Source organism: Thamnophis sirtalis, unplaced genomic scaffold, assembly GCF_051295495.1.
Source record: "Thamnophis sirtalis isolate CommonGarterSnake01/CBP01778 unplaced genomic scaffold, rThaSir2_p1.2 scaffold_12, whole genome shotgun sequence".
NCBI lineage: Eukaryota > Metazoa > Chordata > Lepidosauria > Squamata > Natricidae > Thamnophis > Thamnophis sirtalis.
This window is the reverse complement of record NW_028261392.1, coordinates 55,324,461-55,351,335: the sequence shown is the minus strand read 5'-3', so window position 1 is coordinate 55,351,335 and position 26,875 is coordinate 55,324,461. Positions and strand designations below refer to the sequence as shown.

The 26,875-nt window shown below is 37.7% G+C and overlaps 1 protein-coding gene across 2 annotated transcripts in view; it reads left to right on the top strand.

The window, feature by feature from the left end:
- Window positions 1-1,209: 1,209 nt before the first annotated feature.
- SCYL3 (SCY1 like pseudokinase 3) overlaps window positions 1,210-26,875 on the top strand; it is a 33,146-nt gene continuing 7,480 nt past the window's right edge. For both annotated transcript variants that reach the window (XM_087726656.1, XM_087726655.1), the window contains exons 1-10: window positions 1,210-1,344; window positions 7,171-7,377; window positions 9,920-10,105; window positions 11,124-11,237; window positions 12,356-12,412; window positions 18,936-19,038; window positions 20,674-20,785; window positions 21,608-21,685; window positions 25,131-25,270; window positions 25,871-26,058. In XM_087726656.1, coding sequence (XP_087582782.1) covers window positions 7,213-7,377; window positions 9,920-10,105; window positions 11,124-11,237; window positions 12,356-12,412; window positions 18,936-19,038; window positions 20,674-20,785; window positions 21,608-21,685; window positions 25,131-25,270; window positions 25,871-26,058 — 1,143 coding nt within the window. In that variant the 5' untranslated portion in view covers window positions 1,210-1,344; window positions 7,171-7,212. The remainder of the gene's footprint in view (window positions 1,345-7,170; window positions 7,378-9,919; window positions 10,106-11,123; window positions 11,238-12,355; window positions 12,413-18,935; window positions 19,039-20,673; window positions 20,786-21,607; window positions 21,686-25,130; window positions 25,271-25,870; window positions 26,059-26,875) is intronic.

Here is a 26,875-nt window from a genome sequence, read left to right as displayed (position 1 = left end):
TATATGTCTAACAGTATGTAATATAAACAGATAATCTCATCTGAATTGGAAGCAACTTTGCATGACACTGAGTGGGGTGTGTGGCTGTGGGTCATGGTGATTGGTGATGGTGGGTGGGTGTCATCTGGGTGGAGTTGTGGGTGGAGCTGGGTGGGGTAATGGTATACATACATACACACACACACACACACACACACACACACATATATATATGGGTGATGGTGTACACACACACACACACCAGGTGGTTTATTTATTTTGTGAATTATATGTCTAACAGTATGTAATATAAACAGATAATCTCATCTGAATTGGAAGCAATTTTGCATGACACTGAGTGGGGTGTGTGGCTGTGGGTCTTGGTGATGGTGGGTGGGTGTCATCTGGGTGGAGTTGTGGGTGGAGCTGGGTGGGGTAATGGTATATATATATGGGTGATGGTGTGTGTACACACACCCACACCCCCCCCACACACCTCACAAACACCCCACGGACACACAGTTCTTCCCGCTGGCGCACTTTTCTGCTTTTACACCGACGAACAGCGCTCCAGTGCAGCCGCGTGAAAAGCGCCCTTGGGGACAACGCCATTTCATCCCAGGAAGAGCCGAGGTGGCGCAGTGGTTAAATGCAGCACTGCAGGCTACTGCTAGATCAGCAGGTCAGCGGTTCAAATCTCACCGGCTCAGGGTTGACTCAGCCTTCCATCCTTCCGAGGTGGGTAAAATGAGGACCCGGATTGTTGGGGGCAATATGCTGACTCTCTGTAAACCGCTTAGAGAGGGCTGAAAGCCCTATGAAGCGGTATATAAGTCTACTGCTATTGCTATTGCTATATTCTTCCATCATAAGACGACGGTCCCCCTACACACCATGCAAAGGCAAATATATATATATATATATATTAGAAATTACGCGCGGCAAGAGTTGAATATGGACATACCGGCGTTTTCAACAGCTTCCCAATCGGCATTTTTGATTCATTCTTTTATTCATCGACATTTCCACGGTTCACAAGCTCCCGCTGCCCCGCTCCAGTCGCTGGCTGGGGAATTCTGGGAGTTGAAGTCCGGACATCTTCAAGTTGCCAAGGTTGAGAAACACTGGACTAAGCGTCCCTTGCCAGTCTCTCCTGCCCTCATCCAATATGGCGCCAGCGACCACAGCGCGGAGCGAAGGACGATCTTGCGGGCGTCAATGGCTCCTCCGGTGCGATTCTATGGTCTGCGTAAGCCGGAAATTTGCCTTCCCCTTCCCTCAGCGCTTGTTGTGGAAGTGGCTGTGGAGGAAGCGGGGCGGTGAGGGCAGCTCGGTTCTTTCCTTTCCCCCTCGGCGGGGTGGCAGGTGAGAGGGCGGCAGCCAAACGGCGGTGACAGCCCGGGCAATTCTGGGGCGGGAGAAGGGCGCTTGATTTCTCAGTCCCGGGAGTAATTGCTCCACTCGACGCTGCCGAGAAAGGATTAACTATTGGGGCTCGGTTGTCTTTTCAGGGGGAGTTCTGGTCCCGGTCCGGGCGATTTGCTTACCATGCAGTAAGCAGACTGCCTGCCGTCAGCGCTGAGGCGCCGTTCAGCGAAGGAAGAGAGCAGCCCAACGTTATTAGTGCTTAGTTTTTATCGTCCTAGAATTTTATTCCAGTGAAGGCGGAGAGTCCTGTGACCTTTTAAATATTAAGCCGCACATTTATAGACGGTGGAGTTCAATTGGACCAAATCAGTCAGTTTCTCTTTCTGCTCGTCCGCCTCTGAAATGTTAAGAGTAGGTCTGATGATCTGACATTGAGTTACAGGCTTAATATTGCTTTATTTCATGGTCTTCTGGCCCGCTTCTGTGTGTTTGTGTTGGAAACATTTTCTTTCCCTGCCTAGAACAGTGTTCCTCAACCTTGGCAACTTGAAGGTGTCTGGACTTCAACTCCCAGAATTCCCCAGACTTAATATTGCTTTATTTCATGGTCTTCTGGCCCGCTTCTGGGTGTTTGTGTTGGAAACATTTTCTTTTTCTGCCTAGAACATCTTGTTCCTCAACCTTGGCAACTTGAAGATGTCTGGACTTCAACTCCCAGAATTCCCCAGACTTAATATTGCTTTATTTTATGGTCTTCTGGCCCGCTTCTGTGTGTTTGTGTTGGAAACATTTTCTTTTTCTGCCTAGAACAGTGTTTCTCAACCTTGGCAACTTGAAGATGTCTGGACTTCAACTCCCAGAATTCCCCAGACTTAATATTGCTCTATTTCATGGTCTTCTGGCCCGCTTCTGAGTGTTTGTGTTGGAAACATTTTCTTTCCCTGCCTAGAACATGGCTGGAGAATTCTGGGAGTTGAAGTCCAGACATCTTCAAGTTGCCAAGGTTGAGAAACACTGGCCTAGTCACAACTGTTACCACCAATATTTCATTTTACAATTAATTATTTAAAACTTAAAACTAGAAGTCTTTAAAGAGAACTGTTAACTTTTTCTAGCATTTGAAGCACGATGTGAAAAAACAGAAAGCTTCAGTCCTTGCTTACTGTAGCCAATGGGAAGGACGAAAGGAGTCAATATGGCAACTTTCATTCATCTCTAAGAACAAAAACTCCAGTAGTTACATTTAAACCAGTGTTTCTCAACCTTGGCAACTTGAAGATGTCCGGACTTCAACTCCCAATTCCCAGTTGAGAAACACTGGCCTAGAACATCTGTTCCTTAACTTCTCACAGTGGGCCATGCCACATTGTGCAACTTTTTAGATAGGTTGTATATTTCCCTGTGAGTGAATGATCCAGTGAATAGCTGAGTGACATAGCTGAGCCAGGAAGCAGAATGAAATACTGAGAGTTAACAGGGAACACATAAATAGCAATAGCAATAGCAGTTAGACTTATATACCGCTTCATAGGGCTTTCAGCCCTCTCTAAGCGGTTTACAGAGTCAGCATATCGCCCTCACAGTCTGGGTCCTCATTTCACCCACCTCGGAAGGATGGAAGGCTGAGTCAACCTTTGAGCCGGTGAGATTAGACCCGCTGAACTGCAGATAACAGTCAGCTGAAGTGGCCTGCAGTATTGCACCCTAACCACTGCGCTGCCTCGGCTCAAATGGCCTGTTGTAAGCCATCTAGAGCCACACAATGGCAATGAGGGCCACGTACATTAAAAAATAAGAATGATGAATCTGCTTTGGTATTTCTGGTTAAATGTGTTGCTTCACTTTTTTTAAAGAAAGGAGTCAGTGGTGGTCAAAATAATTTTGTTCTGAGTCTCCAAACTTTCACTTTTCTGTGATTTATGTGCATTGCATTTACTATTTATCACTTCAATGTGTGCTTTTGTGTTTTCCACCGTTAGCTCTAAAGCAGTGTTTTTCAACCTTGGCAACTTGAAGATGTCCGGACTTCAACTCCCAGAGTTACCCAGCCAGCATTCGCTGGCTGGGGAATTCTGGGAGTTGAAGTCCGGACATCTTCAAGTTGCCAAGGTTGAGAAACACTGCTCTAAAGGGATACAGGAAGACAGTTAAACAAATAGTCAAACAAATCCCATTAAAATTGAGACCCAGTTTGATTTTAATGGTTAAGGCACCAGCCAAAAAAGCCAGAGATCATGAGTTCAGGTGACACTTTAGCTATGAAAAGGCTGCTGGGTAGCTTTGGGCCAGTCACTCTATCAGCCCAATCCACCTCACTGGGTGGTTGTTGCGGGGACAATAGCAGGAAGATGGTGTGTTGGATATGTTCACCGCCTTGAGTTATTTCTAAAAATAATCGGAGATATAAATTAAAAATAAAATAAAAATCTATGGCCAAAGAGGAATGTAAACGCGAGGGAAACTTGTAGTTTTTTTGGCAACAAATTCTTATTGACTAATTTAAGTACAGAAAATATTCTTTAACAATATCTGGAATACTATGAATGTGCCTTTTCCATTGTATAAGCCTACGACTAGGGAGGAAAGAAAAGCCAAACAATTTTGCCAAAATGTAAATATAAAAAATAAGCAACCACCAGAGGGCCTTAGTTCATATGGTCAGTCACTGATGGTGAAATGAACTTCAGTTACTATAGTGGAACACGTTTGCATTCTTTTCAGTCAAAGAGAAATTTGGGAAGCCTGTAGAATAGAGATTTTGATGTTAAACTGAAAAGCAAATCCAGCAGTGGTAACATGGATTATTTCAGTTTATATATATAAACTTATTCAATATATGTTTACTTGCCTCTACAGTTAATTTTGCAATCCTTCCCTTCCATTTGCATTGAAGGGATTCTGCTCCAAATTGTATGTATGGGGAAAAATGAATAGTTAAAAGCTTCTTTTTCTGCTGATTTTCTGCCTTCACTTTAATCAGTTAAGGCAAATGATATATTTCATGATTCCCTGGGTGAAAAGATGATAGTCTACAATTTGTTTATAAAGTTTTTATTTTTTCATTTTCATAACAAATAACCACATCTATACTATTATATAACTAACATTATATTATATTGTTAAATGTTTATATCAGTTCGTCTTACCATCAACTCCCAGAAACGATTATTGACTCTTCTGCTCTCCATACACTGTATTTGTACCCTATCCATTACTTTCTTCTCCCTCTCTCCTCCTCTTACCTACCTCCTTTCTTTTCTCTGTCATCCTTCTCTTCTCTACTTTCCCCTCCTCTCTCCTTCTCTTCTCTCTCCTTTCCACTCCTTCTTTCTCTCCTCCTCTTCCCTCCCTCTGCCCTCCTATCCCTCTCTTCTTCCCTTATCTCTCTCCTCTACTTCGCACTCTTCATCTCATTTACTTGGTGTATTTCAGCCTCTGAGCGAGCTCCATTTTTTGTTGATGGTATTTTTAATTCCATTTCAATATGCATATTTAATTTTAACATATATCTTCCTTCTCCTTTTTTAAAAAAGGAAAGAAAAGTTTATGTATATAGTAATTATATTTATATATATATTAAAAACCCAGCCTATTTTTGGCTGAGATGTATACCTGGTTATGATTCCCAGCTTTCTCATCATTATATTTAGATAGTTATGCATCCTTACACACCCCAAATTTGTAGTTCTGTCTTTATAATCTCAATTATTTTCCATTATAAGTATATTTCATGTTCCCCCTCCATTTTTCCATATCTTGACTTAGCTTACCCTTAATTGTCTTTAAATAACAATCCTTACTGTTCAGTGTTCATTACAATTCCATTAATCTATTATGTAAAATAACAAGTGGTACACACCTCACTTTGCTCATTATCTTAAGAGTTCTATAGGTGTCCATATTTCATATATTTTAACCTATATTTAATTATTCTTCCATTGTCATATTCAATCAATTCGCAACTCAGTTTAATTATCATGTATAAAAGTGAATCACATACCTCTACTTTCCATTCTCCACATAACACTTTCATATTTGTCCATATACCATATATTTAACCTTTATTTAATTTTCTTTCCATTATCATATTCAATCAGTTAGCAACTCAGTTTAATTATCATATATAGGAGTAAACCACATATCTCAACTTTATATTTCCCATATAACAATTTCTAATTGTCTGATTTTTTTCCTAGTAAATCTTTTGTCCTACTTCTCTGTTCCTGTCTTCTCCCTTTTCTTTATTTTGACATGTCCACCCTCTTCAATTTTCCCTAAGCCACTGTCAAACCCAGTGAAATATTTTGTATTTCCCTTTGTTGGGGCATAACCCCCCTCTTCAGTTTTCCTTATGCCACTGTCAAACTCAGTGAGATCTTTTGTCTGCTTTTTATTTCCTTTTGTTGGGACACATCCCCCCCCCCTTTTCAATTTTCCCTATACCACTGTCAGACCCAATGAAGTTTTTTCTCTGTTTTTTATTTTCCACTGTTTCTACCCCTTCATGGTACAAATTTAAATACATCTTTTTGCAAATTTGAATATACCTACTATTTATGTGCAGTTGCTTACCAATTCAAAATAAGAAAATAATTTAAAGGACAGATGCAAAATCTTGGAAACTCAATACTACTTTGTAAACTTCCTCTAGCTGAAATAAGAGTTTTTACACATTTCTTAAAGAGACTTAAAAGTGTTTATGTTTGCCTCTGCCTTCTTTTCAGACCTCAAAAATATTATTTGGTCTTTTTGCTTATACTGTACAGTAGCCCTCAGCTTCCAAAGTTCATTTAGTAACTGTTCAAAGTTACAATGGCACTGAAAAAAGTGACATATGACCATTTTTCACACGACAATTGCAGCATCCCCATGGTCACATGATTTACATTTAGATGTTTGACAACTGGTTCATGTTTATGACGGTCACAGTGTCCTGGGCTCAGCAAAGTCAGCGGGGAAGCCAGATTCACAACAACTGTGTGACTAATTCATCAACATCAAATGTGGCAAGCAAGGTCACAAAATAGGGCAAAACTCAAATTTCTCACTTAGCAACATAAATTCTGGACTCAATTGTGGTTGTAAGTCGAGGACTACCTGTATATATATAAGTTCTCCATAGATTTTCAACAGTATTCAAATCTGGTTACTGTGAAGACCATTTCCAAACCTTGATCTTTCTTTCTTGCATACTTTCATAGTTAACGTGAAAGTGTGTTTTAGAACTGTTGTATTTAAATTTGTACCATTTAGAGGCTGTGTCAGCTTCTGTTCATTTAGAGGTTCAGTAGTACATACCAACTGACTTAACGTTTTTCATATTCTGTACAAGATCAGTGTTTTTGGTTAAATTGTTCTCAGTAACAGTGTTACGTTTACTTTAAGATACACACATATACTTAAAAACTTGAAATGTTTATGTTCAAGACATTGGTAGACATTTAAACATTTTTCTTAAGGTTACTTCAGTATAGTCATAGGTATATCAACTTGGAAGACCTACTCTGATTAATATGAGTTACTCTGTAGCTAATTGGTTTATATTTTCAGTTTTAATCTCACATCTGTCATAAAGGAGTTTTGAAAAGTTATTTTTTTCTTGTGTTCCCCCTGCTTTGTACAAAGAAGGAAATGGTGGAGAATGGGGAGTGTACCATGTAAATACCAACACATAGGTTTCTGGATTGTACAAATGATTCACACTAAGTGTGTAATTGTAAGATTTGTATTATGGCATAATCACAATTTGTTATAAATGCTGATGAATGTAAGGAATTTTTCACTAACTGGGACCAATTTGTCTGAAATCATTTCTCTTTAAAGCTTCTACTATAAAATATATTCCGAGACACCTTGAGTTAGGTAATGGGATCAGAGAACAGTGCTTTAAAGCGTGATGCAGTGGATGAACCTTCATTTACACTACCTTCTGGAGTTAATATTTATTCAGCAATATTGCAGCATGACAAACTTGCTTCAGTGTTTGTTTACAACAGAGAGAATGAAGACAATGTTAACAGAGCTGCCAAGGTATTTAAATATTTATTATATTATCACTATTTGCATAGAAATTTCTTTTTAGTAGAAATTTCAAGGGCAATTTATGGGGGGGAAAGAAACATGGCCTTTGAAATGGCAGTACAAAAGGTAAAATTTAGCTTAATTCTTAGTGATTACTGATATACCATGGTATGTATAGCCCCATAGACAGTATTATGACAGTAATATGGTTGACTTCATATAACTTACTTGATCATTGTTGCTGTGTTATAATTTGTTGCTCTGTTATAATTTATTGCTCTGTTATAATTTATTGAATATATTTGTTGTGTTTGTATTAACATTAAAATATAAACAATGTTTTACAAAAAACTGATTATATTTTCACAAGAAATTAGCAATTATATTATGCTTAGTATTTTACATTCTATTTGCATTCAAGCCAAGTCATGGAAGAACAAAATATTGATAATGGTTAGACATATAAATATAAGTGCCTCAGACACTAATGAATATTTGTAGAAACTGGCCATTTTACATAATAGTTGCTGACTGACACAGATCTTGCACTGATGACTTAATTGTGTGAGGTATAATTAGAAAGTTTTATAACTGCATGAGAAATTTGTGAATACATTCAGGCTAGTTGTTTTACCAAAAAAAAGGCATTTCTAATTATTTGGCTCAGAATTGCTTTGTGGAAATCACTAATAGCTGCTTTTTTGCTACTGCCATTTTCTGTATCAGATAATTATCCATATATTTTGCACCAAGATTGATTGGTTTGTCATTTGCACAATAAAACATTGTCTGAAATGAAAGCTTACACTACAGTGAGAGGCAAGTTCATTATGTTGTGCTATTGTTATGCCATATGGGGCAGAGCTTAATGTGCTTAAAATAGGGGCAGAGTTGGTATTTGAGGATTTGACCTTTGTTTATGTATCACTATGGCTGATAAAATATTGCTAATTCATAACTGTTCTAGATTGGTTGGCTATTATTTAGTTAATTGATAAATAAATAAAATTATAGGCATTGCAGAATAAATTATATACTTTCTTACATGCAGGTAGTACTTGCTTAATGATTAGTCACTTAGCCACTGTTCAAAGTTACGACACTCCACCCCACCCCCCAATCAGTTATCCATCACTCAATGTTAAAATTTTAACACACATACCCCACTCTGGTCATGGGATTACATTTTGGGCATTTCGCTAATGGCTCACATTTATGGCTACTTGCATCATTCTACAGTGATGTTACTGCAATTGTTGATATTTTTTTTGCCAGTTTCTGGCATTTATTTTCATCTTTCACCAAAAAAATGTCCATGGGATAAAATGGATTTGAATGGGATGTTTCAGTATTTGGGCATTTCAATCTCAAAATATTTTGCATATGTGCAGTCCTTGGTGCTTTCTGAACTCTCTTATAGCCATTTGTCTGAAATATAGTATAGGGCTTCCTGCCTAGGCAGGGGGTTGGACTAGAAGACCTCCAAGGTCCCTTCCAACTCTGCTATTGTATTATATTGTATTGGTTGTTTGCTTAAATATGTTTTATTAGGTAACTTGTTACCTCATGACTAGGTGACATCATCAGGTTTACATAGCTATAGTAAAGAGAGGTGATATTGTTCTCCAATTTGCATTGTCTGTGGTCTCCAAAATTACTTTAAACACCTTCTGGTCAGGTGAGCTCAAAGAAGCTCTGTCAATTGCAATTTTATTAGTGCCTGTTTTACTTTACTTTATTCTCTTTTTAAAAAAGAAATGCATGATCTGATCACAGGGTGTTAGTTCTTGTAATATGTTCTTTAATATAGTTGGGAACGTTTTAAGTTTTCTTAGATTTTTTTAAGTATATGGAATAAGCATATGAATTTATTTTAAGAAAAGTAAGCTAAAATTATTATACATATCAAATAGAGGCTATGACAAATTCCAAAAAGTAAATGTCAAAACTGTTCTTTGGGAAATCCTAAAGGTTTTGATTTTGTGTCTGCATTTACATTATTTGGATCATAGCAGACATTTTCCATATTGTATAGAGCAGTGTTTCTCAACCTTGGCAACTTGAAGATGTCCAGACTTCAACTCCCAGAATTCTGGGAATTGAAGTCCAGACAACTTCAAGTTGCCATGGTTGAGAAACACTGGTATAGAGTATTTGCCACTACACACTGAAACGTCCATAGAATTGTTTGTGAGTTGGCCTTCAAAAACATTACAGACTTATTGAAAAATGTAGATAGCCTGCATGTACATCACCTATTTGATGTTATTTAAAATTATGCTTTTGGAGTGCCGGGATTTTCTGTCTCATTTTATGTATGGGGCTAGACTTTGAAACAAATATATAGCTGGAAATTCTGACTACTAGAGAGCAAACTAGAATTAATTTTGTCCAAATATTCTACTCAATTTGCTTAATAACAATATGGAAATCATGCTATAGACAAGGAAGTGTATACTATTTGTCGTCTTTCCCTTTTCACTATTGGATATGAAGTGTGTGCATATATGTATGTCATACTGAGTTGATTGTTTTGTTTGCATTTTGAAAGCACCTGAAAACTTTACGCCACCCATGCCTTCTGCGCTTCCTTTCATGTACTGTGGAATTAGATGGAATTCACCTGGTTACAGAGCATGTGCAACCACTGGAAAAGGTCGTGGAGGCTCTCTCTACTTCAGAGATATGTGCTGGAATCTATGATGTTTTACAGGCTCTTGTATTTCTTCATGATAGGGTGAGTGCGGCAGTTAAGCACTTTCCAATCAAAATAAAGAGAGAGACATATGGAGATAGGCTTTATTAGTTTTTTTTACTTTAATTACACTGTATTTACTGTATCAAATGTCACATGTTTCTTTTTACTGCTTTAGTTTTCTTGTTTTTTAATGTAATTTTGTGTCACCTAATGAAAAATAAATCACATTGTGCCATCTTTTTATATATGTGCATTTTTCATAGACCTGATTTAGGGCATGTCTCCGAAGCACAGTTATCATTTTGTTTCCAGTCTGTGTTCTGGATCCATCCTTTGATCATCCTTTTTGTTAGCCTCGGAATGCTGAGAAAACTCATGAGCCAATCATTTATCTCCCAAGCTAACCAATAGGAGAGTTCAAAAATGATATTCAAAATACCATTCTATTCCCTAAACTCTCATAATTTCCAGAATATTTTTTTTTCAATCTTATCTAAATACTAGAATTTAATTGCCACTATCATATTTTCATTATATTTGATCTTTGAAAGAATAAGCAGTTATAGTATTGCAGGAGAGGGAGCCATCTTATTGTCAAGTATTCTATTTCAATTAAAAACCCATTTTTAATTGGGTTGCTGGAAGTCAGCTTTATTACAATCAAACATTTTCTCTATTGCTTTGACAATTGTTACAGGTTTTAGGGCAGGGCAGGATAATGTTCACCTAAGCTAGAGGTTGGGAGACAGGTGAACAAGAATTTAGGGTACCAGTATTTTAAATAGGGATGATGAAATTAATCTAAAGGCTTCCTGATGGAGGTGGTTGCGTTCTTTTTCTAGCCCTTTGTTTTTTATTTGTCCAGACGTCTGTCAGTAATAAACTGATTAATATAAACTTGGCCTGACATAACACACCTTTATAGTTCTCCTGTGGGATAAAAAGTTCCTCTGTGGTTTGTTGTCTCAGGATACCTAATTAGCACTAACAAGAGTTTTATATTTAACTATTCCCAGTCTTACTATGTATTTTTTATCTTTTTAAAAACACCTATTAGGGAAACCTAACCCACAACAATATCTGCTTATCATCTGTATTTGTGAGTGAGGATGGACACTGGAAATTAGGAGGCATGGAAACTGTCTGCAAGCAGAATGAAGCAACGGCAGAGGTAGAATCAAGCACCCTCTTCTGTTGTCACACATAAGGGGACTACTTCCTGTTCCTTGAATGGTCTTCACCATTGCATTCCACTCTTGAATAATTTAGATAGTTTTAGATTCCAGCATGTGTGAAATTATAAGTCAGTCATATTACCTTATTTCTTTTATCAAAGCTGTAGGCAGAGTCTCCAAACTTAAAGCGCTGAACAAGGAGACACAGAGCTAATTGATAAGGTTCAGTGAACAATTACTTAGGGATATTGTTACAATCTTGCAATGACATACGTATATTTAGACTTTGCTAAAGATGAAAGAATATGATCTCCTGTGAGCCCTTGATATAAAATAATTGTAAATTAGGATTCATTGCTGTGTTCTAATAGCAATAGCTATAGCAGTTAGACTTATATACCGCTTCATAGGGCTTTCAGCCCTCTCTAAGTGGTTTACAGAGTCAGCATATTGCCCCCAACAATCCGGGTCCTCATTTTACCCACCTCGGAAGGATGGAAGGCTGAGTCAACCCTGAGCTGGTGAGATTTGAACAGCCGAACTGCAGAACTGCAGTCAGCTGAAGTAGCCTGCAGTGCTGCATTTAACCACTGCGCCACCTCGGCTCTTGCTGTGGCATGTGAGGATTTGGTTTCCCAGCTTTGACCATAGGAGAAAAGTGAAATTTTTACTAAGGTTGTAAGAATGATAATCTGACTTTTGTATTTGCAAAGTGTACGGTCAACCAAGATGGGACTGAAGCTACTATTAACTTTCAGGAGCTATCAATATTTCATATTGTCCAGTATACATCAATTGCACTTCCTGTTCCTTTCAAATTACACATCGTCTTTTAGAGACAGTGATTTTGCTTTGTAATAAAGCCATTAAAAAAAAAATTCACAATTTTATTACAGAAGTTTTGGTCTATATGCAACATAGCTTGAAATGGTTCATTGGGATTTTGGAATGTCAGATAATGCATCAAGAGTAGAGGGGTAGAGAAATGCTATTGATATTTGAATAAATATATACAGATGTGTGGTAAAGAAAGGACAAAGATAACAAATATAGGTTTCTGTAGCTTCTTGTTCCTCTGCATTAATATAGCTTTCCATTGTTTCATCCATTATAGTTTCTGAATAGTATCCAGTCAATACGAGAGAAGACAGGGATTCCACCTGAAGAACAGGTAGGTGTTATCATTGTTAACACCTCTGCTGAGACCAGTCTAAAAGATAACTTCAGAAAATAGTTTCTGTTAATGTGCGTTTAACTGTACATGTGCAGTAACCAAAAGGTAACTCTACAGCATGTACTGCATGCATATTATAAAAGACATTTTATATCTTTTAAAGATATTAAGATGGGATGGTATCATTCAGTGTTGGACCCATCTGTAAGGAAAATTGATAAAACTTACATAAGAGTTACATTCTTAAAATTTGTGTGAATCAGAATAATTTTTTATTCAAAATCGATGCCTTTCTGAATTATGCAGGTACACTGAAACTTTGATTTAACGGTGAGTTCAGGAGAAGATGACTTTGTCATTTCCTTCCTGTTACCTATTAAATCGTAAAATACATCATTATAGGAATGTTATTATACAAATTATATAATGTATTTATAAAATGTTACATCATTTAAGCATGATACAAAATATATAATTTGTGTCATTTTACATCAGTTATAACCATTATATAAATGATATTAAATTTTTGTTGTATTGTTGAAATCTGTTACATTGATGTCTGCCAAATTGAGTAAAAACAACACGTAAATATTAGGTGAAAATTTCCCCAAACCTCATTATTTACTATGATTTCTAGATCATCAATTGTTTGGAAGTTTTTTCTGATATTTATTTGCATATCTATAGCAAAGGGTCTACTGTTAGTCTTTGAAAAAAATCAATTCCACCCTGAGTTTTAGTTATATCATATTTGTTCTTACCCCTTTTAAGTTTTCTTCTCCATGATAAATATATCCAGCTCTTTCTGTAGAACCTCATAGTACTTAATTTCCAATCCCCTCAAGTTCCCTGGCTTCTGTTCTTTGAATGCAGTCACTTTACCAACATCTTTCATAAAATGTGCCCAGAACTGGCAATCTTGCAAGTGACATTATGGTTCTGCAATGTACCCTAAGATTTAATTACTTTTTAAGATACCTTGCTAACTCTGAATGTTGACTTAATTTATTATGACATTTAGACATTTTTCATGCGTACTGCTCCAAGCAGCATTCATGTGCTTTTGATTTGTTGTACTTAAATGCAATTCTGGTTTGGGAAAGCAAGGAAGAATATAAACACCCCGTGTATCTATATAAAAAAGTTGTTGAAGATTCAAAAGAAAAAAAATGGGTGAATGGAACGACAGGAGTATCATATTTTTCGGAGTATAAGACGCACCGGAGTATAAGACGCACCCAGGTTTTGAAGAGACAGATTTTTTTAAAAAGTAGGTAGGTAGATAGAGGGATAGAGAGGGGGAGAAAGAGAGAGAAATAGAGTAGTTAGGTAGGGAGAGAGAGTAGTTAGGTAGATAGATAGATAAAGGGACAGAGAGAAAGAGAGAGAGAGAAATATAGTAGGTAGATAGGGAGAGAGAGTATAGATAGGTAGGTAGAGGTATAGAGAGAGAGAAATAGAGAGAGGGAAATACAGTAGATAGGTGTGGGGGGAGAGAGAGAATAGGTAGGTGGGTATATAAGTAGATGGAGGGAGAGAGAGAGAAATACAGTAGGGAGGGAGGGAGAGTAGTTGTTAGGTAGGTAGATAGGTAGATAAAGGGATATATATATAGTGAGAGAAAGAAATAGAGAGAGATAAATACAGTAGGTAGGTAGGGAGAGAGAGAGAGTAGGTAGGTAGGTAGATGTTTCCAGCGTATTTATCCATGTGCTGGAGAAGGAAATCGCTAATAACCTGTAGCACCTAAAACTCATCAACCATTCTAACTAAACAGCTTTTCGAAAGGGGAAAAAAAGGTTTTGCACTCTGCAAACCTCCCCAAAACGGCCCGTTTTTTTGTGAAAAAGGGCCCTTTTTTTCAAATAAAAGGCATGAATAACCTTGGGGGGACTTGCAGAGTGCTCCTGGGGGGTGGGGGTGGGGCAAATAGAGCAAAAAATGATCTGTTTTTCGTGAAAATGTGCCTTTTTTGTAAAAAAAAAATTGCATACATAGTCTTATGGAGGCTTATAGAGTGCTGCTGGGGGCTGGGGGGGCAAAAACATCCCATTTTTCACTCATTTCTACCCTCCCCAGCCCCCAGGACCTCTCTGAAAGCCTCCATAAGGCTCTGCACGGCCATTTTGGTGAAGGGGGCAGGGCTTCAGGAGGCAAAAAAATGCTGTATTCGATGTATAAGACGCACCCAGATTTTCAGCCTCTTTTTAGAGGAAAAGGGGTGCATCTTATACTCTGAAAAATACGGTAGCTTGAAATCAGAGGTTTACTGTCATAATACAAATGCTAAAATAGGCTGATGAAGGATGCTAAGAACAACAACAAAAAGCTTCTGGAATGTCTAAAAAAGTAGTGAAAAGAATACCAGTTTGTCAATAAAAATAGCAAAAGGCTAACAAATTGGAAAAAAACAAAAAGGCAAAAGTCCCACTATTTTAAGTCAGTCTTTCTCTCCCCCATTTCTCTGTGTGTGTGTGTGTGTGTGTGTATGTGTGCCTGCCTGCCTGCCTACCTACCTACCTATCTACCTACCTGTCATCTAACTTCTATTTATTTGTACCCCGACTTTATTATTTTTACAAATAACGCAGGGTGGAATATATCCACCTTCATCCTTCTATTTTTATTATGTCATTATTTAATGAGATAATCTGTAGTCTGCTCAATAGAAACAAAGGTTAGCATTAAGCAAGTATTGCAGCAATGCAGCTAAACTACTGAACCAGAGTTAAGACCATATAAGGAGGGGAATGTGGAGAAATTTAAGATAGAACAAACACAAGCCATTTTTCATAAATTATAATATACTTTAAAAATATAATATACTGATCATGTCAGAGAGTATTACAACAGATCATTGTTAGAAAACATCCCTTTCTGAATGTAATGAGTTTATTCAGAGTTTAGATTTCCAGAGACAGAGGAATTGCATCCTACAGTACTAAAAATAGCTGATATTATTGTCAAACTGTTAAGTATAATCTTTGAGAAAATATGGAGCAACTAGTACAGTGATGGCTAACCTTTTAAACCTTTTAAAACATCTACTAAAGGGATTAAATCCTCTCAGGGTAAACTACCAAAGACTTTTTTTTTGTGATGATGGATAATTTAGCACTAATAGATAACATGGACGCAAAGAAATAGCTTTGCTAGAGAATATATTTTCTTTTCAGAACAACATAAATCTTTTTCAAGGAGAGATATGATATAGACTTCCAGAAATCTTGCAAATAAAATTCTAAACGCCGATATTTTACATACATCTTTTTCTGATCATAATCCAGTTCTTCTGGTACTTAGAAAAAAGAGTTTGAGTTATAGATGGAGATTAAATTAACCTGTTTTACAAAAGGAGATGGTTGTATGGTAAAGAACTATAAAAAGAAAGTGAATGAATAATCTGGGCAAAGGGGCAAATTAAATGCTAGCAAAGCAGTTATGAGGGGTTATTTTATACAATACAATTGCTTCAGTGGTGGGATTCACAATTTTTTTACTACCGATTCTGTGGGTGTGGCTTGGTAGGCATAGCATAGCTTGGTGGGCGTGGCAGAGGAAGGATATTATAAAATATCCACTCCTTACCCACTCCAGGGGAAGATTACTGTAAAATCCCCATTTCCTCCCGATCAGCAGAGACTTGGGAGGTGGAGAATAGATTGGGGTGGGGCCAGTCAGAGGTGGTATTTACCAGTTCTCCAAACTACTCAAAATTTCCGCTACCGGTTCTCCAGAACTGATCAGAATCTGCTGAATACCAGCTCTGAATTGCTTAGAGCAGGGGTCTCCAACCTCTGTCACCATTTCTCGGCGTACCAACAAGCAAAACCCTATCTGCAAGATGCAGGCAGCACTCGAAACCACACACCCTCCAGTCCGCAGAACCAGTCCTTGATGCCCAAAAGGTATGGGGCTGCTGGCCTAGAGAAGAAGAAAAAATCCCAGGAAAAGATACAAAAGGTATTGGTTGAAACTAAACAGAAGAAAATTGAATTGCAAAAGACACCTGCAGATTCTAAATTAAGTTAGACTCTACATCAAATTAAATTGCTATGTCAACAACTGTCTGTTAATAGTTTAAGAAATAGAAATAAAATTGAATTCTGTGAAGCAAAGACATTTTGAATTTGCAAATAAACCAGGAGGATAGTTGGGATATAAACTAAGAAGGAAAGGGAAAAGAGAATGGTTGAGAAAATGTGTGAAGGTAATAATGTAATAACAGATAATTATGATCTTATCAAAAAGTCCATAATTTTTATTATAACTTTTGCAACAAGCAGGAGCTAGATGTGTCTAAAATAGATGAATATTTGTTAAGACAATAGTTAACTAAATTCTCACAAACTCAGAGAACTTATGAATGATTCAATAATTACTTTTGAAATATCAGAAGCCATTAAAAAATGAAATTAGGCAAACCTCAAGGTCCAGATGGTTTTACAAACCAATATTATAAATGTGTTAAAAATGAACTTCTTCAGACTCTAAAGCAGTGGTATCAAACTCACATCAACAGGGCAGCGTCACATGACGTATTGAGTTATGGTTTTGATTTTGTGAAAATTGAATTAGAAATCCTACTGCGTGATAGTGATGAACATATATTATTGCTAAGGTCTATAAAGTGTTACTGAATTTGAATTTGGAAAATGAATATTTAAAGCACTGCATGATTCAGTGCGTAAGGAACTTTGGATATAATGTCATGCTTGGACAATGGGAGAATATGTGGATGAAAGATTTAAAATTTACACTAAATTATAATTTAAAAGAAAACTTCTATAAGATGATGTATTTAACATCAGATAAGTTGTCCAGAATGTATAAAAGTATTTCAAATGAATATTGGAATTGCAAAAGTAGACGGGATCACTTATAGTGGACCTGTGATACACCAAAGAAATATTGGAGTAGGGTTCACATCCTAATACAGAAGATTTTAAAAGTCAATATAAAGATAAAACCAAAAACTTTTCTTTGGGGTTAAGGACCCTTTGATTTCCACAATGGATGAATGGATGCAAAAATTGTTGGAATTAGCAGAGCTGGCTAAACTGACTGCTTTGATTAAAGAAAAAAAAAACCCACAATTTTGTTGCTACTTAGAAACCACAAATGGCCTTTGTTGTCGAGGTGGGGAAAAATAAACTTTGATTTTCGGTAGATTTTACTAAGTGGATAGGTTTATTGCTATAGAAATGGCTGGTTTATAGTATTATGTAAATGTAAAATGTTGAGGTTTGATGTTATTATCTTATTCCAATGCACCAAAGGGAGTCGGAAGTCAATGCCTTTTCTTTCTTTTTCTTTTTTCCTATACTTTTCCCTCCCTTTCTCCCTCTCCTATCTTTCCTACTATTTTCTTTTGTATTTTATACTATAACATTAAAAAAAACAACTTTTATCAAATTGAAGACAATATGTTGGGCTAGAAGCATGACTTTTTATGAAACATTAAAAACAATTTGCAGTTATACAATATCGTTTCTGTAAAATTTCATGTTGTTAACTTTTAGCTGATTCCTTTTGCTTGATTTTGCTTTCTACTTTTTATGTCATCTCTCAGTTTGATAAGAAATCCCTTTATCACACATCTAGATAATTTCTAAATATTTTAGGTAGTATATATAAGACAAAAATCCTGTGTGAAACACTATTTAAGATGTCATTTTAAATTAATGATGAACCATTAATGAATACATCAAGTATTCAGTATTATATTTCAAAATTTCTACTGCTGCAGCCAGGTGGATAAGCAGCTAATTGAACAAGCATCAAATATCAACTAATTCACCTATCTGTGGTAGTAGAAATGTTGAATTTAAGAATATTGACAAAAATATGTTACTCCTAGAAAATAATGCAATATTTTCTATATGTTCACAAATGTGATCACTTAATTATTTTCCTGAAATTTTGTTTTATCAGACTCTCATCTGTAATTTCAGTTTATTTCCCTAATTGAACATGATAGAAATTACTTGTTATGAGTATTTTGTATCATCTCTGTCTATTATTTGTGAAATAATGTCTGTAGGTTCTTCTATCATCCTGTAAGTAACTCCTGTGGTTCTAAAAGTCTGTACTTTAAAAAAGTAGCTCTGTTTTCTCGAAAAAAAATTTTGTAGACCCTTTTCTTGCTTTTTATCTTGTCCTACTTCATCAATTCACCCACTGCAAGAGTTCCTTCCCTGATTATGTCCTTGATTTCAGGACCCCAAAAGTCCTTTAATGTATCTCTTACCAAATGCTGTGACTCTGGCCGTAGCCTTATTGTATGTCAAACAGTTCCTCCTAGATTATATGCTGCTTCTTCTATACTCTCTGCATTTCTTTTTTTATTTAAATTTTAGTCTCCTCCTTTTGGTAACTTATCTCTGACATGGTACTTTTTGTATTTCAGTAGAAAGACGTATATACTGTATATTTTTAAATACTTAAGAAAATATGGTATTTTTAAAAGTAATGTTTCGGAAATGGTTAGTGTCTTCCATGTAATATTTTTATTCCACAGTCTGTAGATTTCCAGATTCTTCCTGAAGGCCATGGGCATTCCCGAGATGCCTACTCATTTGGTGTAATGGTTGAAAAACTGCTTAGTTTTTTAAATGAAGAAGGTAAGAATTCTTGGAAATAGAATGCATTGCCTTAAATGTAAATATACTCACAATTCAGAATTGATAAAAGAAAATACTTTATATACAGTGCCTATCCCCCTGCAACTTCCAAATAAACAGAGGATCCAGCTTGGGGGTAAGGGTATGTGGGAGGTACTTGGCCTCAGCCCAACAGCTCTGAGGAAGAGGCAGAATGAGTTTTTCCGGCCTTGGAGAACTGTGCTTCTTCACTGTGGGATGATGGAGAAAGCTCAGTTCTTCAGCCCCACCATTATATAAAGCAAGATCTAGAGAAGATGAGGCTTTGTCTCCCTTGGTGGAATATATAAAACATGATAGCTCTTGAGAGCCAGGTGAGCTGAAACCTTCCTTTTGTTAGGATTGAGGAGGAGGAGGAGGGCAACGGGGAACTTGTTTTCAGGATAGTGGGTCAACCACGTTGGGCTCCAGTGCAGGTTCTGGGAGACCTCATGAGTTTCCCTTTGAGGTTACAGCACTGGAGTGGGATGAAATGGCACCCAACTCCAAGCTGCTGTAAAGGGAGGCGAGGAGCTGTTGCTGGTGCAACTTGTTCCATACCTACCCAATGCTGCACCTACCCAGTGCACCCACCCGGCCATGCCCACCCAGCTGTCCCCAGTTGGGCGCTTCGAATCATCTGCACCGAGTCATCTGTGCCAACCTGATTGCGCCCACTTGTATGCGCTCAGTTGGCCAATGTGACCTGTTCAGCACTGACCCAGCTGCATCCACCCGGTCACATCCACCCAGCCCCACCCACTGGTCGGAGCCCACCTGGCCATAACGAGTCATCTGTGCAGACCCGGCATGGGCCTTCTCCACTCCCCCCGGCCATGCCCACAATCCACATTGAGCTGGCCACTGTGAGTCATCCCGTTCTGCTCTAAAGAATACAAAATAAGAAAGTTCTGGTTTTAGTAATTAAAAATGTAAAATGATAGAACAATTTTCTCTCCAAAGAAACTGAAACGTCCATTATTTGTGCCACAATATTTTTTTTCAGCGTAGAGTAGGTTTCTTTACAAGGTCCTGTACGTACTTCACATAATGTTGTAAAATACTGCCTTTTAAAACCAGCTGTTAATAACTTCAGGGTTGTGTATTAGAATCCTTAGAAGGGGTTTTTCAAAACAGTGTTATATATCAAGGCAGCAGTGGTTTGAATATCCTGCTGTATAGATTGGATCAAGAATTGATTTAAAAGTTGACAATTTTTAGTGTAATTATTTTTTGTCTTTAATTTTAAAATTTGGAATCTTGATTCCAAACAGAATAATTCTGTGCTTTTGACATGTGGAGCAAATAAACTTATAAACTCTGCTATGAAAGTTTGTTTTCTCAGAATTTTCAAGTAGAAAAACCTGTTCTTCACTTCCATTCCTTTGAAATAATTTCCTGTTATATTTAGTTGCCATTTCAGTACTTGCATCTCCATTTAGCTCATTTTATTTTCTTCCATAGCCACTATAACGAAAAAAGAAGCTGTTTTGGACAGTTAATGTTTGCTTAAGGTGCAAAAGAATAAATCATTTTCATTTTTCACTATGCTCTCTTGATTTGACAGAACCTTTTCGTCTTTGTTTTAAAGAGAATTGATTAAACTTTGTGTTCTAGTTTCAGAGGATGTATTTTCCAGCTTTCAGCATACATTACGCTCCACTTTGCTAAATCCAGATCTAACATGCCGCTCCACATTGTCCAATCTACTGTTTCATGATTTTTTTAAGTAAGTATGTTACTGAAATATAAACTAACTTGTCAAAGCTTTAATGTTTTGTTTTCTAATTTACATTGGTAAAAGTAACTATGTATTGTTAGCTAAAGAGCCGAGGTGGCGCAGTGGTTAGGGTGCAGTACTGCAGGCCACTTCAGCTGACTGTTATCTGCAGTTCAGCGGTTCTAATCTCACCGGCTCAAGGTTGACTCAGCCTTCCATCCTTCCGAGGTGGGTGAAATGAGGACCCAGACTGTGGGGGCAATATGCTGACTCTGTAAACCGCTTAGAGAGGGCTGAAAGCCCTATGAAGCGGTATATAAGTCTAACTGCTATTGCTATTGCTATATTGTTCTTTGTATTAGGAGCTAAATAATACTGCAATGCAATTGCAGTTCATTTACACCAATCTTGATGATATGTAAGATATAAGCAATGATTTGAATAGTTCCAGTATTTTTCATAATCTGTGATCAAGGCATAAGCAACACTAATTGAAAAAATAAGCTTTGGTTAAAAGAATGATCAATACTGTTGTCTACATGTTTTTCTACTGCACTCACCCAGTTCTTATAGCATAATTTCTGATGTGATGTAGTTAGTTTTTTGTTTCTATTTTTTAACAACTAGCTTGTGCAGAGCCTGAGGCTGAAAATTCAACATGAATTGTTCTTGAAGAAATCTCTTTTTAAGTTTTTTGTTTTGATATCATTTCACTGTGAAGTATGACTGCATCTTTCTATTTGCAAATGAATCATTTTTATTTATGGATGTTGAAGTATTCTGTTCTGTTTGTATGTCTTTGCTCAATAATGGTCATTTAAACTTTTTCAGAAACGATTTCTTAGAAGTGGTAAGCTTTCTGAATAGTTTAACACTGAAATCCGAGGAGGAAAAAACAGAATTTTTCAAGTAAGAATAAATGTTGATTGTTTGTTTTTTACTTTTGTATATTACTTTCCATGGAGTTTTATGACGTTTTTTTGGTTGTTTGTTTGTTTGACTATAGTAACTTGATAAATTGAAAATAAAAATAACTGGGAATAATGCTACCAGGTATAGTTCAGACAACCTCCTGAAAATTGGATAGCTCCATCAAATTGCAAGAAACTAATTCTTTGTGCAAGTGGTTAAGTCATCCTCTAAAATCTAGGGGGGGGAAAATAAAATAAAGGTTCAAAGTGGCAGTTCTAAAGCAAGTTATAACGGTAATTCATTACTATATTCTGATCAATTGATCAGGAACTTGTGTCTGAATTAATAACGTGTCATTCTTTTCTATAATACTTTATCTTTCCAGTGAAAAAGAATAACTTGAAACCTTTTATGTTTGAATTATGTATTTTGCTATTGACCTATGATATTGCTTGAGATAGTTAAAATAATTAGCATTTATTTATTGGCATTTTCAAAAAGATTTTGCATGAATGAAAATATGTTTTTAAATTTCATTAAAGTTATTTGAAAGCAGTGACATTTTTCAAAACATAAAAATAATTTGCAAAAGAATGATATAAAAACTGTTTTGTTTATTATGAAGAGTGTCCAGAACATTATATGGGCATGCTAAATTAGGCTGCTAAACAATTCTTGGAGTCAAGATTTTTTTTTCTTGTGCCTTTTAATCAGTCTTCTTGGCAAAATTTCAGAAGTGGTTTGGCCATTGTTTACTTCTCAGAGCTAAGTGAGAGTGACTGGTCTACGGTCGCCCAGCTGGCTTCATGCCTATGGTGGGACTACAATTCTGGGTCGCCCAGTTTCTAGCCTGATGCCTTAATCACTTCTCCAAATTGCTCTTTCAAGATCATACTGGCCCAGTATTAAAGATCTGCAAATTCCCAGGTCCTTGGTTTCAACTTTTCAACGTATTAATAAACAGCATGGGATGTTGCTTTTTATAAGATTGCTGTGGTTTAGTGGTTTAGTACATCTGTAGCAGAAAGCATTTTGGGACACCATTATTCATTGAGGCCTATTTGGAAATAATGTAAAATAGTATTTCTAAAATCTATAGTGATCTCCTTTGTTTTATTAACATTTAGAACCAGGTTACTTGGCTGTTCCAGCAGGCTGGGGGGGGGGGGGGGGCTGAGAAGCATTTACCTCCACGGAAATTGTGAATGTTGGTTTTGTTTTTAATATGTTGTCTTTGTCTCGTTTTCCCCCTTTCCCTTGTCTTTTGTGAGCCGCCCGGAGTCCTCCGGGAGTGGGCGGCATACAAGACAAATAAATAAATAAATAATACTTTTATTGCACCAGTTCACCAGAACCTTCACCTCTTCCCTTTATGCATCTTCATTGTCAATCCAGATAAGACCCACCACTGCTGTGTCATCTGCATACTTCACAATATGATTTGTAGCAGATTTGGCATAGCAGTTGTGGGTCATCAAGATGGACAGTAGCAGACTCAAGACAAAGCCCTGTGGGGAACCTGTACTCAAGGAGATGGAGTTGGAGACTTTTCTTCCAATTCACACAAACTGGGGTCTATCAATAAGGAAAGCCAGCATCCAATTACATAAAGGACTATTAAAATCTAATACGCCCAATTTGTTCACCAAAATTTGTTTACTCAAAGTATAACTGGAATTGCTTCAGATATTCAGGAGGATGACCTGATTATTGATGAGTTGTAATCTACAAATATTCTAGACCAAATTAGCACCCTCAATGGGGTTGTCTATATGAATTTCCTACTAGTCAGGTATCATGAATTAGAGCCTTCAAATCCATAGTCTTTGTGTGGAGAAAAAATGGATCTTGTTATTGAGGGGGGTGGAGGGGATATAAGGAACTTAAATATTTACCATATTTTTCGGAGCATAAAACACACTCCCCCCCCCAAAAAAAGAGGGTGAATATTTGGATGCATCTTATATACTGAATGTAGCCAAAAACGTGATGCACAGAGGTGGTGATGGTCTGTGGCAATCCCTGCAGCCTAGAACAGCTGATTGAGGGTGTTCTGGAAGGCCAATCCACCCGTCAATCAGCTGCTCATGCTGAATTAGGCTGCAATAATGTACTGAAGATGACTTGGCTGTTCACTGTTTGCTGCAAAGATGTGTCAGAATTTTCAGCCGCAATCACATTCAGAAAGCACACACAAGTAACTGATTCAGTAGGATTCAATAATTTCTCTTTATATATAATATAGCATATTAAGTAAATGTACAATACCAAAAGCAGGTTTTTCAATGTGGTAGTTCAGCAAAGAGGTTTCACTTTCAGTTTTAGTTTCAGCAAAGCATGCAGCTTCAGTACAGAACTAGCCATGCCCTGGCTCCTTGCTGTCTCCTTCCTTGTTGCTCACACAGCAAATACTGTTTGTTTCCAAACATCCCTCAACTCTCTCACACACTGACAGGACACTAGCCAGATGAATACCATGGATGCTGGTAGGCAGGCAGAATTTTTTTTACTGATTTTCCTCCCCAGAAACTAAAGTGCGTCTTATACTCTGAAAAATGTGGTAATTATATGACATTTGATTGTCTTTTTGGTATGATTTAATGGACTATTATAAATGCTGTTATTTAAAAAAAGTGTAAGCTTCACAGATTCGATTTCCAAGGTATTAATAGCTTAATATCTGCAAAACTATATTTCTACATTTGAAGATAGAGAACAGTAGAAGAAATTCGAGGTTCGAGCTTCATTTTATTTATATGCCGCCCTATTCCCAGCGGGACTCAGGGCGGCGCACAAACCCGAGGGGAAGGGAAACACAAAAACTACAACAAAAAATACAGGGCATTTAAAACAACCAACAGCCACACGATTCGAGAGGGGAAGGGAACTCATCGACCCCAGGCCTGCCAACACAGCCAGGTTTTAACGGCTTTTCGGAAGGCCTGGAGAGAGGTGAGGGTCCAAATCTCTGCGGGGAGCTCGTTCTAAAGGGCCGGAGCCGCCACAGAGAAGGCCCTCCCCCGGGTAGTGACCAGATGACATTGGCTAGTAGACGGAACCCGGAGGAGGCCTAATCTGTGTGATCTAATGGGTCTTTGGGAGGTAATTGGCAGCAGGTGGTCTCTCAAGTACCCAGGTCCAATACCATGAAGGGCTTTATAAGTGACGACTAGCACATCCGGAGACCAATCGGTAACCAGTGCAGCTTGCGGAGGATAGGTGTAACGTGGGTGTACCGAGGTGCACCCACAATCGCTCACGCGGCTGCATTCTGGACGAGCTGAAGTCTCCGAATGCTCTTCTAGGGCTGCCCCATTATGGAGCTTATTCTTATATGCAAAGGGTTTGACCTGTTTTTTTTTAAAATGTTTGAGGGGAGAAGTGGTAAATGTATATAAATGTAGAAACTGGGAGGTACTGACCAATTTCTTTCTTAATACAGATTCCTGCTAGATAGAGTGGCTGGCTTGTCAGAGAAGTTGATTGCTTTGCGCTTGGTACCTCTCTTGCTCAATCAGCTTGTGTTTGCTGAACCAGTAGCTGTCAAGAGTTTTCTTCCTCATCTTTTGGGGCCCAAGAAGGGTAAACACTGACTACTATCTCTCCAGCATGCGTTCAATCTGAGAGTTGGGAGTGCCCTAGAAGTGCCACAGGATGGGGTTAGGGGACAAAAATTGTCATGGCTGCTTTCACCTCTTCTGCCATGTTTTCTATCCCGATTTTCTAACTCTTTAACCAAGATAATGGTTGGTTTAAATCAGTGTTTCTCAACCTTGGCAACTTGAAGATGTCCGGACTTCAACTCCCAGAATTCCCCAGCCAGCATTCGCTGGCTGGGGAATTCTGGGAGTTGAAGTCCGGACATCTTCAAGTTGCCAAGGTTGAGAAACACTGGTTTAAATGTACTACTGGAGTTTTTGTTCTTAGAGATGAATGAAAGTTGCCATATTGACTCCTTTCGTCCTTCCCATTGGCTGCAGTAAGCAAGGACTGAAGCTTTCTGTTTTTTCACATCGTGCTTCAAATGCTAGAAAAAGTTAACAGTTCTCTTTAAAGACTTCTAGTTTTAAGTTTTAAATATTTAATTGTAAAATGAAATATTGGTGGTAACAGTTGTGACAAAAACTTTGAATTGCCAGTTTTAACTGACATCGTGTTAACTTTCCAATTTCTTTATGCCAGATAAATTGAGTGAAAGCCAGATCAATGGCCTGCTGTCTCCAGCTATGTTCCAAGCACATGTCAGCCCAGTGCTGCTGAAACTCTTCGAGGTGCACGAAGAACATGTTCGGATGGTACTCCTCTCTCACCTAGATGCCTATGCAGAACTGTTTACACAGAAAGAGCTAAAAAACATCATATTGCCACAGGTGAAAAACATTGTACATACTGCCCTGTTTCCTTGCTTTATCAGATAGGGCTGACCGAGATCAATTCTGGAGGCTTTTTCCCCATCCCATCTATGCATATGAGATAGATGATACAGATAGACAGACAGATGTTTGTGTTACAATAGTGGCGAATATATGTAGTGCAGGTATAGGATAAAAGTGAAGATTTGTTCTCCGAGCGTATGGGTTGGTTTCCGAATTATTATTATTATTATTATTATTATTATTATTATTATTATTATTATTATTATTATTATTTATTTGTCTTGTATGCCGCCCACTCCCGGAGGACTCCGGGCGGCTCACAAAAGACAAGGGAAAGGGGGAACGAGACAAAGACAACATATTAAAAACAAAACCAACATTCACAATTTCCGTGGAGGTAGATGTTTCTCAGCTCCCCCCAGCCTGCTGGAACAGCCAGGACTTGGTGGCTTTGCGGAAGGCCGGGAGGGTAGTAAGGGTCCGGATCTCAACAGGGAGCTCGTTCCAGAGGGCCGGAGCTGCAACAGAGACTCTCCCCCGGGGAGTCGCCAGCCGACATTGGCTGGCAGGTGGAATCCGGAGGAGACCTAACCTGTGCGATCTAATTGGTCTGAGAGAGGTAATCGGCAGGAGGCGGTCTCTCAGGTACCCAGGTCGAATGTTTTTTATCAGGCTAGGTAATATCTTCAGTTGAGTTTAGGGGAGTTTTCACCTAAACTCCGGTGAAGATGTTACCTAGCCTGGTAATGAAATGTTTGGAAACCAATCTACAAGCTCGGAGAACGAACCTTCCACCCTCAGACATTTTGTG